The sequence below is a fragment of the Lagopus leucura genome, unplaced genomic scaffold (assembly GCF_019238085.1).
Source record: "Lagopus leucura isolate 7727_CA_CO unplaced genomic scaffold, USGS_WTPT01 Super-Scaffold_73, whole genome shotgun sequence".
In the NCBI taxonomy this organism is placed as follows: domain Eukaryota; kingdom Metazoa; phylum Chordata; class Aves; order Galliformes; family Phasianidae; genus Lagopus; species Lagopus leucura.
This window is the reverse complement of record NW_024962252.1, coordinates 49500520-49521684: the sequence shown is the minus strand read 5'-3', so window position 1 is coordinate 49521684 and position 21165 is coordinate 49500520. Positions and strand designations below refer to the sequence as shown.

The window sequence follows — 21165 nt, the reverse complement described above, 5'->3', positions numbered from 1 at the left end:
AACATAATCTGCATGCATATGCAATAGCAATTTTGCTATTTTTCTTGACACAGCATAGAGGGTTTTTTTTTTCCTGCACTAGAGTACTTTGTTTAACCACACTGCAAATTACACTGATTGCCCTAAGTATTACTTAGATAAATAAAAGAAACATACTGAAGCCTCTGCTTCTCAGCTGCAATACCTTCCCACTGAACTCACTTCCCCCCAGAAAAATGAAGCTACTTGTATCCACCCACAGCCAAAAAGGAAACAAGAACAAATGTATTCCCTGGCTTGAAGATTTTGCCATTTACTAAATTTTTTTTGGTAGGAAAAAGAGTTGTGAATTTCCTTACACTCAGATGCACAGATACATGGGATACAAGCAAGGTTTCAGCAAAATTACACCAAAAGAACTTTTGTGTGACAATGTACTTCAGGACAGCCAATTTGAGCTCACTGTTTCAAGTCACTAGATTTTTATTTATTTATTTTTATGAGAAAATAGCCTGAAGACAACCTGAAAAACACACAGGTTTCCTAGCCTTTCAGAGCACTTCACCATGACCCAGGCCCATCTCCTGACCTGCATCCAGGAAAGAAATGATTAAAAAGCCAGATAAGTTGTCTTCGTGGTTGCTTGGCACTATAATGTATAAACAATAATGGCCAGCTGCGGGGGAAAGATGAAATGGCAATATATGAAAGTTAAAGGGTTTCCGTACTTGGCTTTGTGATCATGCAGTGTCATTATGGTTTACTTCCTTAACAGCTAAGCGATCCTCAAGTTCCTGGTATACATCTAAGACTAAAGCCTGTAGGAACTTGTGCTTCCCCTCCATGCTGAATGGCTGTTAGTTTCCAGTGCTGGAGACTTGCTACTTTCCATATAGCACAGGGAAATCTGCAGGTACGACTCAGAGACACACTGCTTGCATACGTGGCCTGGCACAGAACAGCTCACTGATAAGACTCCAGCACTGTTGAACTTCCACCATTTCTCCTTTCTGAGACAGTTTTTCTCCAAAATCAGCACTCATGCAAAAGATGCCAGTCACGAGCCCTTCAAAATAACAAACAAACCTGCACAGACAGCAAAACCTACACAATATTTGATGAAAAGCATTTTTGATCAAATTTTGCCCCTTCTGTCTTACCCATACTAGAGACTGAAGGAGGAGTGACCACAGAGGGCCAAAAACCCTGCCCTCTTATCCTTCCAGTCTTTTGCAACCGTTATGGAGAAGGCTTGGGTATTTAACTCAAGACTGTGGATTTTGCTATGATGGTTGAGCACCTAAAAACTAGGGGAAGGGAGGGGGTTATGACTTCATAGGAACATCACAATCTTAATTATGAGTACTAGGCATTCACTACAGTCCTAATTAATTCAGGAAAGAATGAGCTTATCTCGAAATACACAAGGTAGGTTACCCAGTTCATTGGAATTAACCTGGTTACCTAAAATTAAGAATTTAAAAAAAAAAAAAAAAAAAAAAAAAAGAGAGAAGTGAACCCAAGAGAGTCTAGATTTGCAGTTGGCCTACATTGCAACAATTAAAATTATGGAAAGGTTGAGCAGGGGGGCCACTAAAAACCCTAGCATAGCAAGATGGGACTGACTGCAGACAAGAATCCTGCGTGCACAACATTATGCAGGTTTTTGCAGACTCCTCTCTTTTCAGGATGCAGACTTATCACATCTCTGAATTACAGACTGGACAAAAAAACAGTTATTGTACATTGCTCATATCAGGCACCACTGTTGCCAGTAATAATGAACACATTCTGGTGAAACTTTCATCTGTAAATTTTCAGCATTTTCTTTTTTCATTTTATTATTTTTATTTTTATTTTTTGTTGTTCTCATTAATATGCATTTCAAGCCAGTTCTGCATTAAAGCATGAGAATAAAGATGGACATTAATTTTTTTACTGCATACGAAACAGGGCCCTCCCTGCTCATAAAGAGAGTAGAATGCAATTTGTATTGCAAGTGATGTTGAAAAATGTTCCCAACAATGTAGTGCACAAATGTATCCAAAGGGAAAAAATTACCTGTAATCACAGAGTTATTTATTAAAATGTATTAACTAACAGCAACTATTAGTAATTAGGTTGCTGATTCATATTCATCAGTCATAATTTTACTGCTGCACCAATGAATGCTTATTTTTAAATGTGCTCTGGAATCACTTTTTATTCCTAAATAAAACCATTACACATGCCATGTCACAAAGTATAGAGAACTTAGTGTATATATACATTCTTAAAACCAAGTTGTTTCAGTCCAGCTATCCCGTCCATTTTATTGCACAAGTCAAGAAAGAGCAAAACAGTTGCAAATAATATTCTACTAAGCAAAAATCAAGGTGTATGTGGAGAGATATATTCCATAAACTTTTAAGCTTAAAACAGTGGGAAGATATCCATGTTTGTGAGAGCTTATTATGTTGATCAGCTCACTTACCAGCATCCAAAGTAAATATAACCATCCAGAGAGACCAAGATTTTAGACTTATGCTCAGTCAACATTTCAGATCAAGCACTTTAGAACTATTTTTCAAATGCCTAGTAAATTTTTCTCTACCACAAATGGCCAAAGTAAAAACCAACCAAACAGCTTCTCTTCTTCCTTCCTGTCTTGGAAAAAATAATTGCAAACATTCAATCTAAAATCAGCATTTCAGAGGCAGAACTATTTTCCATTCCACCTGCTCTTACAGAACTCAGATTTCATTTCTGACTGTAGCCAAAACCAAGAACTGAAGTCCCAGAAAGAGCTGTCTAATACTGTTGCTGGAGAGCTCCCAAATGCTGTATTAATGCAGTGAAGAGGTACAGAGAAAAGATTGCTGTAACACAGCATATTTAGCAAGGGTTCATTAAATCTCATTCAAAGCTTAGAAAGAGTTTTTTGGCTGAGTGTTCACTGAAAGTCTACAGAATAAAAACAGACAAATTATGCTTGTCAGCAGTAAGACACCTAAGACACTAACAAGTGCAAGCAAGAGTCACTGGGAACAAACTAACCTTTCCTAAATGAAATTGCTGTTCATTGTGGGTAAATACAGGGATTAGAAGAGTCTTCCCTCAAGCAAACATGGCAGAACAGATTCTTGTTCCGGGAAATCCACAGGTCTATTTCAAAAAACACCACAAGCACAGTAGCAGAAATACCAGGTAAATGAATCTTCTCAGAAATTTTCAAAGCTGAATTATGCCTTTCTTGTTTCCTGCCAATGCCCTTTGTTTTGTGGTTTATGCATCTTATCTGGAGAGCTTATTTCTGAGTGAGGACTTACCTACTATCTTGCAATTGCTCATTGAGCTGCTTTTTTTTTTTTTTTTAATATCTTCTTATTATTTTAGAAAAATACTATCACAGACAGATAAATACACAGAAAAAGGCACTGCATTTTTAAGGCAGCTGTCAAATTGTAAGTGGAAGTCACTGTAACTTCAGTAAAAGGGGAAAAAATCATCGTGGCTTCAGATTCTTTCCACCCTAGCCTCTTCCTTCATGCTACATTTCCCCTGCTTTGGCACCAGAGTTGTGTTCAAAGCTAAATTCTAGCTCCTCTAGACGAAGAATTACCAAAAAAAAAAAAAAAAAAAAAATCAAAGAAAAAGAAAAATGCTCAGCTATATATTAGTTTCATTTTCTTCTGCTGGTCTGGCCATACCCAGTAGCGCTTTTGTCAATATTGTATGTGCTCTGGCAAACAAAGGTCTAATTAAACAAAGCAGAAGTACTTCAGCCGGTTTAAAGCACCTGAAGCCAGAATTTAAAAGCAGCTAATCAAAAAAGAAACCAAGATCCTCCATACCCCACAACCACACCCAAACCCATATTTATATTCAGACAAGAGTTTCTCCAGGAATTCTTTCTGCTGTAAATTACTTGCTTGCTCATCTAGTGCTAAGGCCAGCAAAATATTCCTATTCTTCAACACAAGATACAGCATTGCTTTTCACTCAGTTATAATGCAGCCCTCTGTCACAAAACCAAATTATTCCTATAACTGAGCCAGCCATATCACTGGTCTATTGTGAAGGGTGTTACTCCTCTTCCCTTCCACGCCCCAGTTTTGCCTTATAAATCTGCAAACATATCAAAGATCACTGAGTCACTTCGATGCATCACTAATAAAACTGATAACATTTGATCAGTGATAACAGAGCTCTCCCTCCCAGCTTACACAAATACTATAATGTAAATATGCAAGTAAAAATACTCATATTATTCCATTTTTAACTGCAATCAACTTACTGACAGATTACAGGAAGATCAACAAGGTACTGTATAACTGCATGATTTTCCTTTCCCTTGACACAGTCAGCTGAGCATAGGAAAACCACAAACAGGTTCAGCATACATGAGGTTTTTCAGCACAATAATGAAGTATCATGGCAACAAGGTAAATGTTAAAGTGGCCTTGCATCAGGTCCATTGTTTCTGCTGATCACGCTTTTCTGATTACTTGGTTTCTTAGCATCTTTAAATATAATTTAAAACACATAAATAAGCTCAATTTAATTCTCAGTGTGAGAATAAATTGCTGTCAAAATATGTTAGAGGTACAGAGAATACGCATACAGCATAGTCACTGAGATACTCTAAAGACATACAATGCTTGGCACGTAAACAGCATGCAAGTCTCATACACCATTGAAACCTTTCATTAGTATATGGGAAATCTAATGTAGCCAGTATGCCTCTGTTTGTTACTAGTGCACATTCATGCCAGGAAGTTTTAGCCTTTTCCCTTTCCTCACAGAAAAGACCAGAAGACCAGACTTCTTTTGGGCACACTACTTCTGTTCACATAGAAATTGCCCAGTATTTACTAATATATTAACAGTGTTCTGCAAAAGGATGAGCAAGAACTTCAGAGTAACTACTCCGAATTTTCTCCCACATAATTGCTCTGAATGAAACACCTAAGGGAGAGATGCAATCCATGGCTTATATCCAGAAGAACTAGTGATATTGCCAGCAATCTCTAATCTGCAGTTTAATTTAGTATTTGCTTATTACACAGAGTAAGATTCCACTTCTGAACAGTTTATAGAAAGGCCAAAATCACCTTCACCTATCACAGAGGAGATATCGTGAGAGATGAATCACAGAATGGTTTGGGTTGGAAGGGACGTTTAAGATCATCTAGTTCCAACCCACTGCTACAGGCAGGGACACCTCCTTCTAAACCAGGTTGCTCAAAGCACCATCCATCCTGGCCTTGAATGCTTTCAGGCAGGGGGCATTCATAACCTCTCTGGGCAACCTGTTACAGTGTCTTTGAAGGCTCTGAGCATTACTTGACAGCTGTATTTCGGCAGTATTAATCTTCTCTGGCTACCCAAGATGTAATTCAGCTAGTTTCCGGCCTTGCCCTCAACACTGCCACTGTGCTGTTTTTGTGATCCTCCAATACAGGAATCTGTGGAGCATGCCATGACACTCACTCTTAAAAATAAGGATGATCTGGTACCTAGCCATAAACTGCTGAGTGCTGTTCCACTTCTACAGCAGTGGCCTCAGCTGTTCAGTTTCCTCAGTGCTGAAAGACATCCAGCTAGAATTCCTTTTCATTCACTTACAGCAACCGCTACAGTTTTCCTATTCCATTTATGCCTAACACTGTCCCTTTAAAATAATATTTGATTACTTTTATAAAAACAATATATAATATATAATTTTTGAGTAATAATAATAATTAATAGTTCCAAAAAGTGTATCAAAGCAACTACCTGCACTTATGTCTATGTCTTGTGTTCCTTCTTCTACTACCAATCCCAATTTGCAGATACCTGAATGTAAAAACTTTACACTGTCTCCCAAGCTCATCACATCCCTTCACACACATTTACAAAACAAGATGAATGACAAAGAATCATATAGATAAATATTCAAAGCATTTGCTATGGATAATTAGCAAAGTGTGAATTTCTGATGGACACTTGCCAGAAGTGATGAAAAATATTTTGGATGTGACTTCCCAAATAAGCTTTAAAGTGTTTCATGAGCTCAGGTGCCAGCAAGTTACAGTGAGATTTTACACTCCTGTATTTCCATTGTAGACTCTGTTTTACATGACTAAAAGCTTTTGGTTGCACTGTCAGTACCTGTGAGACTACTGCGACCATGCAGCAAGCCACAAAGAACCAGGCTGGAAACACTGCTGACCCAGTTTCATACGGACCTCACATTCAGGAGCATTTAATATCTGCAATGCATAAAAATGTATTTGAGAACCTCTGGATGGAGGAACCCAGTCTAATGTGTGCTTGTATGCTGACCTTATGACACTATTTAGCAGATCTAGGGATTAAAATTCATCGTTGAGACATGCTGCTTGAAATCCTGAGGACTTTGCCACATTCCCAGACCTCAACTCCCAAAGGTAGTAGCAACTGCATCTGCAACCTTCAGGGTACAATGTAAAAAGGATCTTCTGCTTGAATTGGCTTTTAGGTAAGTCTCAGATACAAAGTCTCTTAAGCATTAAATGCTCTGTTTAAATCTTTTGACCCACTGCTCTTCCTCAATGAACAAAAATAAAAGTTTTGCATTGTTCTTGGGATGTATATATGAAATCTGATTTTTACCTTTTATTCATACAGAACTTTAGGAAAGGACTTATACATTAAAATTTCACTCAGTAGAATGAAGACAATGTTTTCTTTACTTTTTTGCACAAAATGGGGGGTGAGCATCGCTTTTGGTGGTGCTAGTTGTTTGTTTCAGAAACAGTATGTAAATATTCCATTTATTTATTTTGCTTATTGCACCACTGTTTCAAAGAAACAATGTTCACGAAGATCCTGATTCTGCAATACTCAAGAGGATAAAAACAAACAAACAAAAAAAAAAAAACCAAGAAGTAAGAAGGTGCCAGCTCAGAAGTGCTGCCAGGTAACCCTTCATCTTTCTCACTACAGGCAAGAAAGAAGCATGCTGGGTTAGAGCTGTAGATCCGAATGCCTCAAGTTAAGCCTGTTTATAGGCAAAATCCTGCTTCCATAAAATGCAGTGACACACGGGAACAGATTTGCCAAGGAGATTGTGGATGCCCCATCCCTGGAGGCATTCAAGGCCAGGCTGGATGAGGCTCTGGGCAGCCTGGTCTGCTGGTTGGCAGCCCTGCACATAGCAGGGGGGGGTTAACTAGATGATCACTGTGGTCCTTTTCAACCCAGGCCATTCTATGATTCTATGATCCTCTTTCGCTCTTGCTAGGCTCAACCTCATGCATCTTCTGGCACAGAGTGCATGCTGCAGGCAAGCAACCAGCCTCCTTGGCAGAGTACAGCTAGTACAAAGAAGTTTCAAAGCAAGTAACATATATTCTTTAGTACAAGGATGTCACACATAGGTAAAAAATAAAGACACTTAGTCTATGCACTTGGAAGTAAACAACAGTTAAATAAGTACATTCAAACACGTAGATCGGTACTAGGTATGGAGAAGACACAAGAAGACCACCAGAAGAGTATTTTTTTTTTCTATAAGAGAACAGCAATTGCACATAAAACCTCAAAGTACACATTTTACATCCAAACACATGGCAACCTGCCACCACCACATAGTGAACTATGCCGGTATTGGAAGTCATTATTTTCATGGCAGTACTAGCAGGTTATAATACACCAACTCCAACAGGGCAAGGAAAATTCACAGCACTTCCCTTCCAAAACCATACCTCCTGACATCCAGGCTTCCTAACACACAAGCAGAAGAATGCTAAAGCATTTCTAGAGTAGAAAATGTTCACTGAGTATACAGAACATAACCTCTCTTATGAATTAATCCAGGAACATTTTGATGTCTAGACACATCATGCTCCACCATTAGCACTTTACAAAGGGGACACAAGCTAGTAAGGACCTATACACATGTTACGAAATTACAAAACTGTACAGTCCAACTCATGAGCACTAATACCAAACACAAACTTCCAAATCTGCAAGTCATTTACCTGTGAATTACCATGGAGTGAATTGTTTGTCCTGTTTCACATTGTATTAACAGTAGCGGTCACAGTTCTTTCAATCTATCTCCTGTTTACCCAGGAAAACACAAACCAAGCAGAAATGAAAACAACTGGCATCTGCCAACAGGAAGGAAGGAATCAAATACTGTCCTTATGGTGAAGATTTCCAAGACAACATCTAATTTGTTTGCTAATCCCAGCGCTTATGCAGCCTCTGCTGCAAGAACTGACACGTGGGAAACACTAACCTTCATCACTTCAACCTGCAGATCTTCATTGAGCGAAGGAGTCACTTTGACGGCATTCAGCATCTGATTAAGCAACTGTTTCTCATCCGAGTCTGTTTCCACGGATACAAACCTCTCATCAGACAGCAGCTTCTGTAGAGAGAAAATGGCAGTGCACAGATTGAACACAATACTGCCTCTGACTAATGCTGCCACTAACTACTATACCAAGCCTACTAATGTTGGTACTACAGTGGCTATGTTCCATATACAAAATTCAAAGTGATCCAGTAATATAAGGAAGTACAGCAAAAACTGGGGAACCCAAGCTGCAATGAAGGAAAAGTTCATATCTTTTGAACCTGCTGCCATTCCAGCAGTGTCTTTCCCACCCTGCCTTTGGAGCATCCATTATCAGCAACTGATGTGAGATCACAAACCATTCGAAATAATGCCTTCCGTCCCTCCTAAACAAAGTGGGAACAAAAAATAAAAAAATCCCCAAATAGGTTAGTGCCCTGACCTCAAACTAGTGCTAGCAGATACCCTGCTCAGTTGGAGACAAAAGATTCAGCTGTCTTCTAATTCTGAAAGACACAGAACACAAGCACAGTGGATAGAGCATTTCTGACCACTGACACGTTTAGTGTCATTCAAAAGCTGACTTATCACGAATGCTATCAAATCCTCAGAAGGAGAGAACTGCTAGCAAATGAGAGGCGTAGGAACCATAGGAAATATGGTACCCAGGAATGGATTCAATTCAGACTGATTGAGCTTCAGGCTAAATATTTCAGACCAGACTGGCTTTGTCTTGAAAAAAGTGCATCAGAGCCAGCATCTTCCAACAACTGGAGATGTGTGAGACTGAGGGAATCAACATGAAAAATATTAGTGGGACATGAAAGATTTTCACTAGGATTTTGTGAGAGTCTATTTTCATGCTTGAAAGTGGGACTGATAGATAGAAACACTTAACTGAGCTCTTCATGTTACATTCTCACTTCCTCGAGCTAACCATGTCCCATTTCAAGAAGATTTCAGTTATTTCACACTTCTCCCATAAAAATCAACAAGTTTCTAAAAATAACTGCCTCTCACATTCCGGCCTCAATTTATTCACAACCAGTTCATCCCCATAAGTTCTTTTTCTACCCAAATAAAACACTGTTTATTCTTGCTGTTTTCCCTAAAGGTCTGTGGGCTTTTTGTTGTTTTTGTTTAAAAACAAAGAAACAAAAAAATCAAACACCTCTGCTTTTGTTTACTGAACCTGAACAAACCAGGCTCTATCAGCATTCTACAACAATACTGAAAATATTTCAAAGACTGTAACAGCTCCAAATTCTTTTTAATGCACTCTCATGAAGAACAAAAAATTAAATCAGTATCACATGTTAGGTAACACATCAAGGGGACATAGCCATTGAAACAATTTCCTCAGGACTGTACTCTGAACTCCTCTTCTACATAGTCTAGAACCATTTCACTGGTACCTCCTGTTAGTGACAGCCTCTTGCAACAAATGCACTCAGGCAAATATTTTTCCAGAACTGTCTCTCCTAGATGATCCAACTGCAGAGAAAAACAACCTTGTCTTATTTTCCAGGAACAAAACGTTGCTCTGTCCCAGAACACTCTTTCAATAGCCCACTTTATCCTGTACTTTCCGCATGACTTCTGTCCTTAAGCTCCCTCCCAGCTTCAAGTCTGTAGAAGTAGGAATGAAGTAGTCCTATTTTCTATGCTTATACTTTTTTTTTTTTTTTCCTGGGATAGAGTTAATTTCCTTCATAGTAGACCACATGGTGTTGTGTATGGGGTTTGTCAGCAAAACAGCATTGATGTAAATAATATGTAAACCAATGTTTTAGCAATTAATGAACAGTGCTTGAACAGCATCAAGGTCTTTTCTGTTTCTCATATTGCCCTGCCAGCGGGTAGACTAGGGGTGCAGAAGAAGTTAGGAGGGTGCACAGCTGATACAATTGATCACAGGGGTGCAGAAGAAGTTAGGAGGAAGCACAGCCGATACAACTGATCACAGGGGTGCAGAAGAAGTTAGGAGGGAACACAGCTGATACAATTGATCGCAGCTGACCAAAGCAATATTCCCTGCCATATGGTGTTGTGCTATGCAGGAAAAGCTGAGGGGAAAGAAGGAGAAAAGGAGCAGAGGAAAAAACTATGGCATTTATCTTCCCAAACACTCTTAAGGCAAAAGTCAATTAGAGTAACTTTAAAGAAAATACATTTTTTTTCCTAGATAAAGCCTCACACCACCATGTTGTGCCTCCATATGGATCACTTCCTCTAACAGTATGCCTGATATCTCATATGCAGAGTTAAGTGAATTTGAACTTACATCCTTACGCTCCCCAAACAAATCTATGTTTACTCTTTGAGAGAGAAGCTTCTTATTGAAAAACAGTAGCAGGCATTTCACAATTCAGCAGTGTACCAGTTTCTTCCACAGCTAATCTCTCTCAAGTGGTAAGAATTTACTGATGCATAGCTATTTGTCCAATTAAAAGAAAGGTAAACTGTTTTAATTTTATACTGTCAAATACTATAGTGCCTTTTTGTTTCTCATGCTTTGCTGTTGTTTTTGTCTGCAATTTCAAAAACATTCACATCCAGTGATATTGAAAAAAACATGGGAAAAAAACCCTGCAAATAGCTTCAGGATCTTTTATTAACTTCTTCATCACTTCACTCTAGTTTCTAAGAAACTAAGCAGCTGTAAGGTAAGGCTTCCTGAGGACCACGCAGAGGGCACAGAGCCACATGAGGAAGACTACATCTCCATCTCATGTTGAAAGTCAGGAACTCCCACCTATGTGCAGAACATTTCAAGCTTCTACAGAATCAACAGCCTTCAATTGCACTCTAAATTCTGAATACTGTTACAGAAAAATGAACATCACTGTTACATCCACCAGAAGACAGACACATCTTCTGTAGCATTTTTTCAAAAGAAAAGCCTAAATTTCCTTGATGCCCACTGCCTACTAATATAAACACCCCACTCTTAAGCCATACCTGCATCCCCGCAAGAGCCTGCTGGGCCAACTTCATGCTCTTCGATTCCAGAGCCAGTTGGAGAGGAAGGAGACACTTCTCCCTGAAGTAAGAATAAATAAGCAAATAAATGTGAATGGGAACAATGGAATTAAAAATAGTATTAAAAAAAAAAAAACCAAAAAACAAACAACAAAACAAAAAACCAACAATGTTCCAGAAGGTCTGTATCACTGTCCATAAGATAGTAGTTGCATACAAGGAGAGCTTCACAACAACTCCATGAGGCACTTTTCCCCTCTAAAGAAAGCTAGCATATGTCCACATGTACTTTTAAGAATGACTTTTTTAAGTGATATTCCACAAAATACTTCTCAATTGTTAGCCTTCCATGTGCATAAATGAATGTGCAAAGCACAAAAAGAAGATTCACAGATCACTACTGATTCTTCATCTCAGCATAATAAGCATAAGTACTTCAGTCACTTGACTTCTATTTCATATTTAGACTGCCAGAAAAGTTGTTTCAGACCCAACTTCTTATCTGTGAAGTTTTGGTCTATGGCCTCCTTCACAGTACAGTGTGTCCTGCCATATTAGCAGCCCACAACCATAACCAGTGTAGACACAAGCAAATGGAGGAAAAAAAATAAATAATGGGGGATTCAGGTTGGACATTAGGAAATACTACTTCTCCAAGACTGTGGTCAGACACTGGAATAGGCTGCCAAGGGAGGTGGTGGTGTCACCATCCCTGGAGGTGCTCAAGAAATACTTAGGTGTTGTACTGAGGAACATGGTTTAGTGAGAGATATTGGTGATAAGTGGATGGTTGGACTGGATGATCTTAGAGGTCTTTTCCAACCTTGGTGATTCTATGATTCTATGAAATGCCTACACGTGAAATAGCATGTATGAGAACTATGATAAAACTGTACCCTGATTATAGAATAACACAAACTTTTGCATGTTAAAATAAACCAGTGACCCAGGTAGTAGTTTAGATGCTTTTGACTCAGTACTCAGACACTGGATTTTTCTTGTTTGGAGAGCAAACCAACATTGCCTGGAGCTGTGATTGCTGCGACTTCTCTCTTTATTCCTTTTTCTACATCAGAGAGGATTTGCAGCATCTGGAGAACACTTAGCAACCATAAGCCCTTTCAAGCTAATCTTGCTCACTGGCAGGAAATACATTCCCAATAAGAGATACTTAGCCCATGTCTGACTGCAGTCTCCCTGAAGGTCTGCAACACTTCATTAGGTCATATATCATAAAGGCACTTATCTGTACCCACAGAGTCTAGTTTTGCACTTGTATAACAAGGTTTGCATATGGCAAACCATCCTGTGCCAGCCCTTGAGAGTCTTAGCTCTTCAAATGTCAGCATCATACCACAAAGACCCCCTTTGGAATCACCTGTATGAATTTTCCACTCTTAGAGACAAGTGTATAGAGGGCAAGAAGGAAAAGAAGATATCTAGTTGCCTGTTTTCTTGCCTAAATGCAAACTAAACAGTCCTGACCATCTGGAGCATGCTTCTGTTTTAAAATCTCAATGTATTCAAACTCACCCACCCTGGTATTCTCAAAACAGAGTCAGAATGTTTGGTCTTTGATCTGAACACCAAAATGAAGTTTTCCCTCATTTACTCTTCTTTCCTGTGAGCTGCCTTTGACCTGAATTCACTTAGTTTCAGTTGACCAAATGTTGAGTTGTCTGTCAAAAAGTATATAAAATTAAAATTGATCAACTCTTACAATTCTTAAGGAACAAATTCTGATAAATTAAAACACACTATGCCACAGTGCGTAATCTGCTTCTTTTGTAAGTTCTCCCTTCATAACCAACTAAGAAGTTCCAGGCTAGAGCAGTAATTGCTGCAATTTCAGACAATTGCCAAAGCTACCTAAAAATCATACCTTGCCATTGTCTGCCCATAACCTATTAATCTCCCTACAAAACTGGCAGTCTACAATCTGAACTTGCCTTTTTGTTTTGTTTTGATTAAATAAAGATGGGGTTACCAAACACTGGCTATTTCAGCTTTGGGGAACTCAGCTTGAAACTCCTCCAGCAGATCCTGTTTACAACAGAGACTGAAAACCCACTCTGAAAATCAACTTTATTGTGTGGATCCAGTAAGTATTAGTCCAGTATATATCCAGTATACAAGTAAGTATTCCTTTCTTTCCTTCCACCTTGCCCCGAAAGGGACACAAATCACTAAGGCTACCCTTAAGGAGCACAAAACTGCTGTACGCTCCTTGAAACACAGCTCCCCCCTCTTTAACAACAAATTAAAGACTAGAGTCACAGGCACGGCACAGTTAAGCAATCTAGTAAGCTTCTGTACTTGGCAAAGATCTCGAGACAAATCTGCAGTCTTTCTGTGTTTGTAAGTTCTTCCCAGTTATGGGAACTTGTAAAAGACCATCTGGCATAACACCAAAAGCAGCTTTTAAAATAATCCTCAATGGCACAGATTTCTAAAGAACTCTTGAGTAGACTCCCTGTGCATCTCAAAAGAGGTTTACAACAAAAAGGTAGTCAATTTGCTTCACTCAGAACACTCTGAGAAATGGGTAAGCACAAAGACCAATTTTCTCACAAAATCCTTTCTTGAATCCTTCCTGAATCACTTAATCACTTTAGCTAGAAAGACCATTTAAAAAACCATAAGTTTCACATCTAAAACAGCTAAAACTATCTCACATGTGGGAAACATCTCCTCAAGAGTTCAGTCACTGTGATACACAGAAACTTCAAAACATCTGATCCAGGGTTCAGACAGCAAACCTTCAGCCAGTACAGAACCGAGTATCACCTATGCATCTATTGTCTGCTTTGCCCAGACTTGGGAACGCAGGAAGCATGCAGGTAAATTGTGAGAAGTACTGCTATGGCATGTCTCTAAACCAGGAAGTCATCTCCAACACAAAGCACATTCAAGTCTACTTTAATATTCATCAATATCAACCTCTGGGCAAACTCACACTTGAAATTAGTAGATTGACAGGTGCCAAAACATTAAATGGTATTCAAAGAGCCAGAAACACACCAAAAGAAATCTCAGTAGTGTATAGTACCAACTGCAGAAATGCTAAAAATTAACAGTTGCTCTGTCCTGAAGAGATGCAGGTCTAAATATCACATTTCTTTTAGATTTTCTACAGTTCACTGCAACAGTATTTAAATATTTGTGGGCATTACTAATGCACAACAAACTTCTTCTTGTATTAAAGTGGATGAGACTGATAGTAGAGGAGGAAGTTAAGGCAGTCCTAAGTCACTGGACTGGATCCAGTTTAGTTTCATTATAATGAAGACAGGTGGGAGTTCCTATGGCTTACATGTATCTACTCTGCACATCAGCATGTTGCCTGCCATCTGTCACCACACACTGTAATCAGCAGAGAACAACAGGAGCTGTTTCTTAAGATATTTCCCAAACTGAAGAGCGAAACATGACAAGCAGGGGGATGGAAATTAGAACAGATTCAATTAGCAGAACTTCTCATCCTTGCTAAAAATGTTTAATTGAAAAAAATCTAATTAAGGTAGCTGCAGCCACCTCTGTTCTCATTGTATTCTTCGAGAAAACAAACTGCACTGTCATTTCCTGTTCTTGTTATACACTCTGTCTATAAAACATCAGCATTTCCATGCTATAGCAACAAAAAACCTGCAGAGATATCTCACAGTGTTTGATTAGCTTGACTATCTCCCACACTTCAGTTTGATCTGCTCTTTAAATGCATCACTCGCTAGTATGAGAACACGGAAGGACAAGGAAGACAATCCTCAGAACAGGAGACAATGACATCAATAAACAGAGTTGCTCCTCATTAAAGTGTACCCTTTAAGAACTGGTTTCAATAAGGTTGTGCAAGGGATAATGTAAGCCATAATTCAGTCTCAGAATGCAATTAAGAAAGGGATTAAGGCTTCCCCTTACACTTTGCAACTGTCTTATAATTGCAGCCTGTTTTGAGTGGTCCCATGGTATCCTGTCATTGGATCACATTGCTTACTCCACTGTCTGCAGTACTGCATCAAGTTGACGATACATTCAGCTTGCATTGTGCTACACATGTAAGACACTTAATTTACATGAAGTTCTCAGAATAAACTAGTGCCCATTGATGGACTTCAAATTTTAAAACGTATACATGTTTTCTGTTTATGTTACTGTGGAGAAACTAGTTTCACACTGGAACGCCCAAATTTACTTACTGATACACACAAGCGTGCGTATATATATATATATATAGATGCACATACCATCTTAATGAGATAAGTCAGGTACGACACAGAGGGGGGTATGAACACAAAGGGGCACTTTCGATCATTCTTTATCTCTTAGATTACACATGTAAAGGATGTGGCAAGAGTTACCCCCAGAAGAAGGGTTTGGAATAAGGATTTTTCAAGACAAAGTAGTTGCACAGAAACAAAGCAGCTTTCCTAACCCAAATGTTCTCATTATAATCTGGTATAGCACATAAGCATAAGTTAGAATAGCATAAAGCCAGCCTCCACCCTTGAAAACAAAGAGTGCCACCCACTGACTCTGAAGCCCAATAAATAAATAAGGGCTTCAAACACTAACTATTTGCACTGACAGATACTGCTTCACAAGAGACAGCAGCATTTTTAACCGTGGACCTTGCAACACGCAGAACAGAATAAGCAGAGAGATCCAAGGATGAAGATTCAGTCCTGCTCCTGCTTTGGCCATCTGGAGTTTTGCCACTAGACCTCCATGGTGTGGGACTGAATCTCAAGAGGCCTGCCCACGGTCAAGCAGGAAGGCTGTGACAAGAACAGCTGTGTAATCCACAACCAGTATCTGGAGAAGCACAGGTGGGTTCTGCTTGAGCTGCCCCACTCCACCACTGTTAGCTTCACAAACTGCAGAATGAGTCATGAGAACATAAATAGCCTTTACATTCAGTACGCTGGGCTAAAATGACCTTTCTAAAAGTCTGAGTTTGCCATGGCTCATCAACCCACTTCTTTCCCTGCAGGTCTGTCACAAGGGATGATACAACAGGCCAGTCAAAACAGACTGCCAAAAAGGTCAGAACAAAACAGATGCCTGTTTTAAATAAGAGATCATAAAAATCTTTTTATCCTCATTGTACTGGAAAAAGCCTTCAGTGAGAAGAGAATAACAGCTCATTAATTCAATCTCATGATGAAAATTGTAATGAAAATAGGAAAAGGCACACTTAACTCTTTCTTGTGAGGGCCTGAATTGGTCCCAGAGCTCGCCTAACCTCTGCTGTATTGACTGAGGGGCATGGGCACTAAAAATCAAGTGTTTGTTACTATCATAGAAGTTATTTCACAGAATCACGGATTTCCTTTCATTCAAATGGTGTAATCATATTAGCTTTTGGAAAATGGATTAAAAGGAGATTAAAAACAAAACATCACTCTGCATTATCTCCCCCCTGAAAATTACATAGGAGAAGAAAAATTCAGAACCTTGGGGCTGATAACCTTAGTTATCAGCATGCAATTTGCATTCCATAGAATAATTCACAACCCCGTCAAAGAACAGATAATGACTTGATTCACTGCTGTTGCCATTTTCTGATAAGCTGTTTGCTAAGCAGAACAATCATAGCCAGAGTCTGACGTTTTTTAGTCAGAGTAACACTGACAGTGGAGAAGAGCTTCTCAGTCCTGACAGCTTAAAATGAACAATCACAGCATGCAACACCATTAACCTCACTTACTCAAGCAGAAAATCTGGCCCACCATGAGAAAATAAGTGGTAAATATAAATTCTCAAAATTCTGGACATACTCCCAGCTGCTACCATTAAATACAGTAAAGAGAAACAAATATTATCCCCATAGAAAAAAAATCCATGATTTTGTATAAAGCTCCAGCAGTGTCGATATGAACAGATGTGCATATAGAAGTAGAAACATCTGTAACATTTCTCTCCCTGTGATTGCTTGAAGAACCTTGACAAACAACTCCAAGAACTTCATTGTTCATAACAGAAGTACTAGAAACCTGGAGGAGGAATGGAAAATCAACACATTTTTTCAAGCAGCAACTCTTAGTGAAGAAAACAGATTCTAAATCCTTGCTTGCACACTCAAGGTATTTGTTTTTTCTACTGAAGAAATATGGATATCCCATTCACAAAGAGAATAATAATCAAGCTAGAGAGGTTTGGAGCTTGCAGCATACAAGTACAGGGGTTCACAAGCCTCCACAATGTAGCAAGGCAGATCAGATGACTGCAACATACACTTCTACTCAGATACAGTATTTTTGATAGTATTTGTAGAAATCCTAGAGCAATAGGATAAAAGACAAAGCTGAAGCCTTCTGATGAGAACCTGCCTTTTGCTTTACAAACCAAGGTACAGCATAACCTCCCTGCAATGAAGTGAACACGTCTCTGTAGTGAAGCATGTTGTATATGAAAGAAAACTATGATGGAGGGGAAAAGAGGGACAACGTCCAAACTTGACTTCATATAGTTCATTACTTAGAACTTCAACAATTATTCAGTTTGAAATGCTGAATGAGATTATAAGTAAAGATATATTGATATTAGAAAGGTTAGTTTTTATTATCTACATATTTTCCAAGACTAATACATATGCCCAACCAGCAGAAGAATAGGTCTATTCATGGAAAAGGCAAACATAAAACAATTAGATCTCCAGTTCAGCTGAGACAACAGAACTCATACCAGCTATAGTAGTTAAATAGTTCAGAACTGTTACTCAGCTGCACGGTGCTTTTAAGGTCATTCGTTTCCTTGCTATACTTGCTAATAACATTCTGATTTCAACACAATGTTCCCAGATAGTAGTTTGATACCATTCTCAATAGCAAAAGAAAAAAAAAAAAAAACAACACAAAACCAACAAATGTAAGTACACTGTGTACCTTCCATGAAAGAAGAAGAGAGACAACCAGATTGTACACAATATTGGAGTGGACAAGGCTGAAATGATAATCAGGGTGCTTCCAGTCTCCAAAGATATCATGTAATCTCTGTGATACAGCACCACTCTCCCTAAAAAAAAGATTATTGCCCTTTGTGCATGAGGTAGGGGAGACACTGTTCTTAACTCTGATGACACGTCTTCATTATAAAATAATCTGTATCCTTCAGCTGATCTTATTTATTAGCATTTGAATAAGCATAAAGATGAGGTGAGGGTCAGATACTCATTCTCAGAGAATATCTCCTGCCCAAGGGCAGAGCACTCACTGAACTACCTGAGCCTGCAATTCTAAAAGCTTATCAAGAAAAACAGTTCACACAGTTTCAGTGCCACAGCTCTTCTTAGACAACCCCAGCCATGTTTCCTTATCTAAGGAAACATTACCAACAGACTCCTGATTTTCTCACTTTCTTCTCCTTTGCAAGTACTCAAAGCAATCAGATGTTTAACACACACATGCTGCTATCCCATCATCATCCTGAGGGCAATGTTTTAGTCGTTACAAATTGGACAAATGCTCAAAACTATGACAGCTCTAATCTTTTATTGGTGCTATTCCTATACTGAATAGATTACATAAATCCCACAGTAACTGCAGGCTTTGGCCACAAATCCAGAACAGACGTTAAGAAAATCCATAAAAGGAACAAAGAGCCAAAGCAGTGGTGAATATAAAGTTTCACTGCTGCAAAGAATGTCAGGAAGGGCAAAAAGCTGGTTCATGAAATAGTAAAAACTTTTAAACAGCACGTATCTTTAAAGACACCAAAACAAACCAACCAACCAACACCACCACACACAAAGAAGAGCTGCAGATGTCCCTGTTCACTGCAGGAGAGTTGGGCTAGATGACCTTATAAGGCCCCTTTCACCTCAAATTACTGCATGATTTCTAAGAGTAACAGAAATAACCTTTCAAAACCCATGTACTTTTTCCCACATTACCAACTTCATTTTCTTCAAGAGCCATAACTCTGGCTGATAGGCGTTCAGGGACTGCTAGATCAAAGGGCCTTACAGCATTCCTGGAATCATGTCTTGGCAGCAAGAATACAGATATGCAAAATGGAAACTGACCCTATACACTCCTTCCCTCCCCAATGCTGTTATGTCACTTTTGTGATCCCAGAACAGACACAAAGCTCTGTTGAGACAGAAATACACGCTCACTGCTCAAGAAGTAGGGCAAGCTATGGATCTCTGAATAAACATACACATTGACCAAAATCTTGTATCACACAACACTGCACTGCCTTTCTCAACACTTGGTCATACATGCATTAGGAATGCAATTTTCTAAATCAAGATCATAGCATATACATCATTTATATACACAACGTGGGTTACACAAATGCCCCCAAACTCTGGATATAGCATGTAAACCGACAGCACAAGGAGATACAGCTCAGCAATCCACACTGCCACTAGAACTTCTTGTCCACAGGCCTTCCAGGCAACTCACTGCACACTTGGTGAATGCCAGGAAGCAATTCTGAAGTGGATGAGCAGATGAGCCACGCACTTAGCAGTGAGGTTCAAGAGGAAAACCGAGGAACAGTAAATGCCAGGTTGTTGTGGCAGTGTATAACCAAGATGTTATAATCGCAATATAATCAAGAGAGTAAGGCAAAGCAGACAACGATCACAAAAGAGAATAAGTGGAAGAGCTTACCCTTGGGTTGAGCTCACCAGCAGATACCAAAAGAGGGGATCTCCAGAAGAGATCCTTCCCCTCTGGTAGCCAGCTCTTAAATAGGTCCAGGAGGGGTGCAGCCTGGCTCCACCCCTTCCGGCAGCACAGGTGAATTGCCTTCACCTGTGCTCCTCTGGCTGACTCAAGGCTCACCTCAGGTGATTAATCAGAGGTTCAGGCCGTGACTCAGCAGTTCCTATACAGGCAGTAAGAACAGGAAGCAATGTTTTAATAAAGAATAACACAGATGTATGTTCAAAACAACCTATTCCCATCCCCCCTCAAAAAAAACCTACAAAAACCGACCTCAGTGACAGTCATTACTCCCTCTCCACTCATTTCTCCTGGCCAAACTGCTACACTCATAAAACACTTCCAAACAAAGCAATAAGAAATTCAGTGTACTGCTATTCATAGATTTTAACAAGATACCAAAGTAAAACTAGTATACAGAAGGGGAAAAAATGGCTAAATGAATACTAATGAAGTTGTTCATTTATGCATCCATTAATTTTTTCCCAATTTAGTTATCTAAAAGGTTCTACATGATTTAAGATAGATGTACAATGAAATAAATCACGAACTCCAACGTTTTACCAACCAGCATGCTAATACACTACTTTACAAACTTGAAGTATTTATTTTGTTGTTTTCACATTCCTACAGAAAGACACATGCTCTACATTATTATCTTGGCCTATGGCACTCAAAGATCACAGTCTCAAGTGATGCTGTGGACCAACTCTTGAACTACAAACATTAATAGGATATCAGAAATTGCAGTTAAGTTTATGTACAAATATAATTCAGATAATCTGTTTTGTAACTCACAAAACCATTATCAGAAATGTCCACTTATCAGATGGGTCAGCATGCAATGGATAACAAAACACAACAATCAGCAGAGTATCATACTTCCCTACCAGCCACAAGAGATGATACATGACATACTTGTCGAGCGAGAAATGACATCTGCTTGTATTCCTGATAGATCTGCCCCTCTGTTTATATATTCCCATAATAAGCACATGTAAACCTTCACATTTTACAAGCATTGTTCTCATCAGATAAGTAGTAACTCTGTCTGTTCACTATTCACCATCCATTTAAGGTTTGCTTAAAAATTCTTAAGTAAGAATTTTCAACAGCTCACAGATAAGTTGAAAGTCTCCTTGTAGTTAGGAAAAAGAAAATTAGGGGTGCCGGATGGAAAGAAGACCTTCTATACTGTATTTAAATATATATATATATATATAT

General features: G+C 39.0%; 1 protein-coding gene across 1 annotated transcript in view; it reads right to left on the bottom strand.

Annotated features, from left to right (window-relative positions):
• ARFGEF3 (ARFGEF family member 3) overlaps positions 1–21165 on the bottom strand; it is an 86374-nt gene that overhangs the window by 58435 nt on the left and 6774 nt on the right. The window contains exons 3-4 of the mRNA XM_042884831.1: positions 11249–11330; positions 8228–8359 (exon numbers count right to left, since the gene is read on the bottom strand). Coding sequence (XP_042740765.1) covers positions 8228–8359; positions 11249–11330 — 214 coding nt within the window. The remainder of the gene's footprint in view (positions 1–8227; positions 8360–11248; positions 11331–21165) is intronic.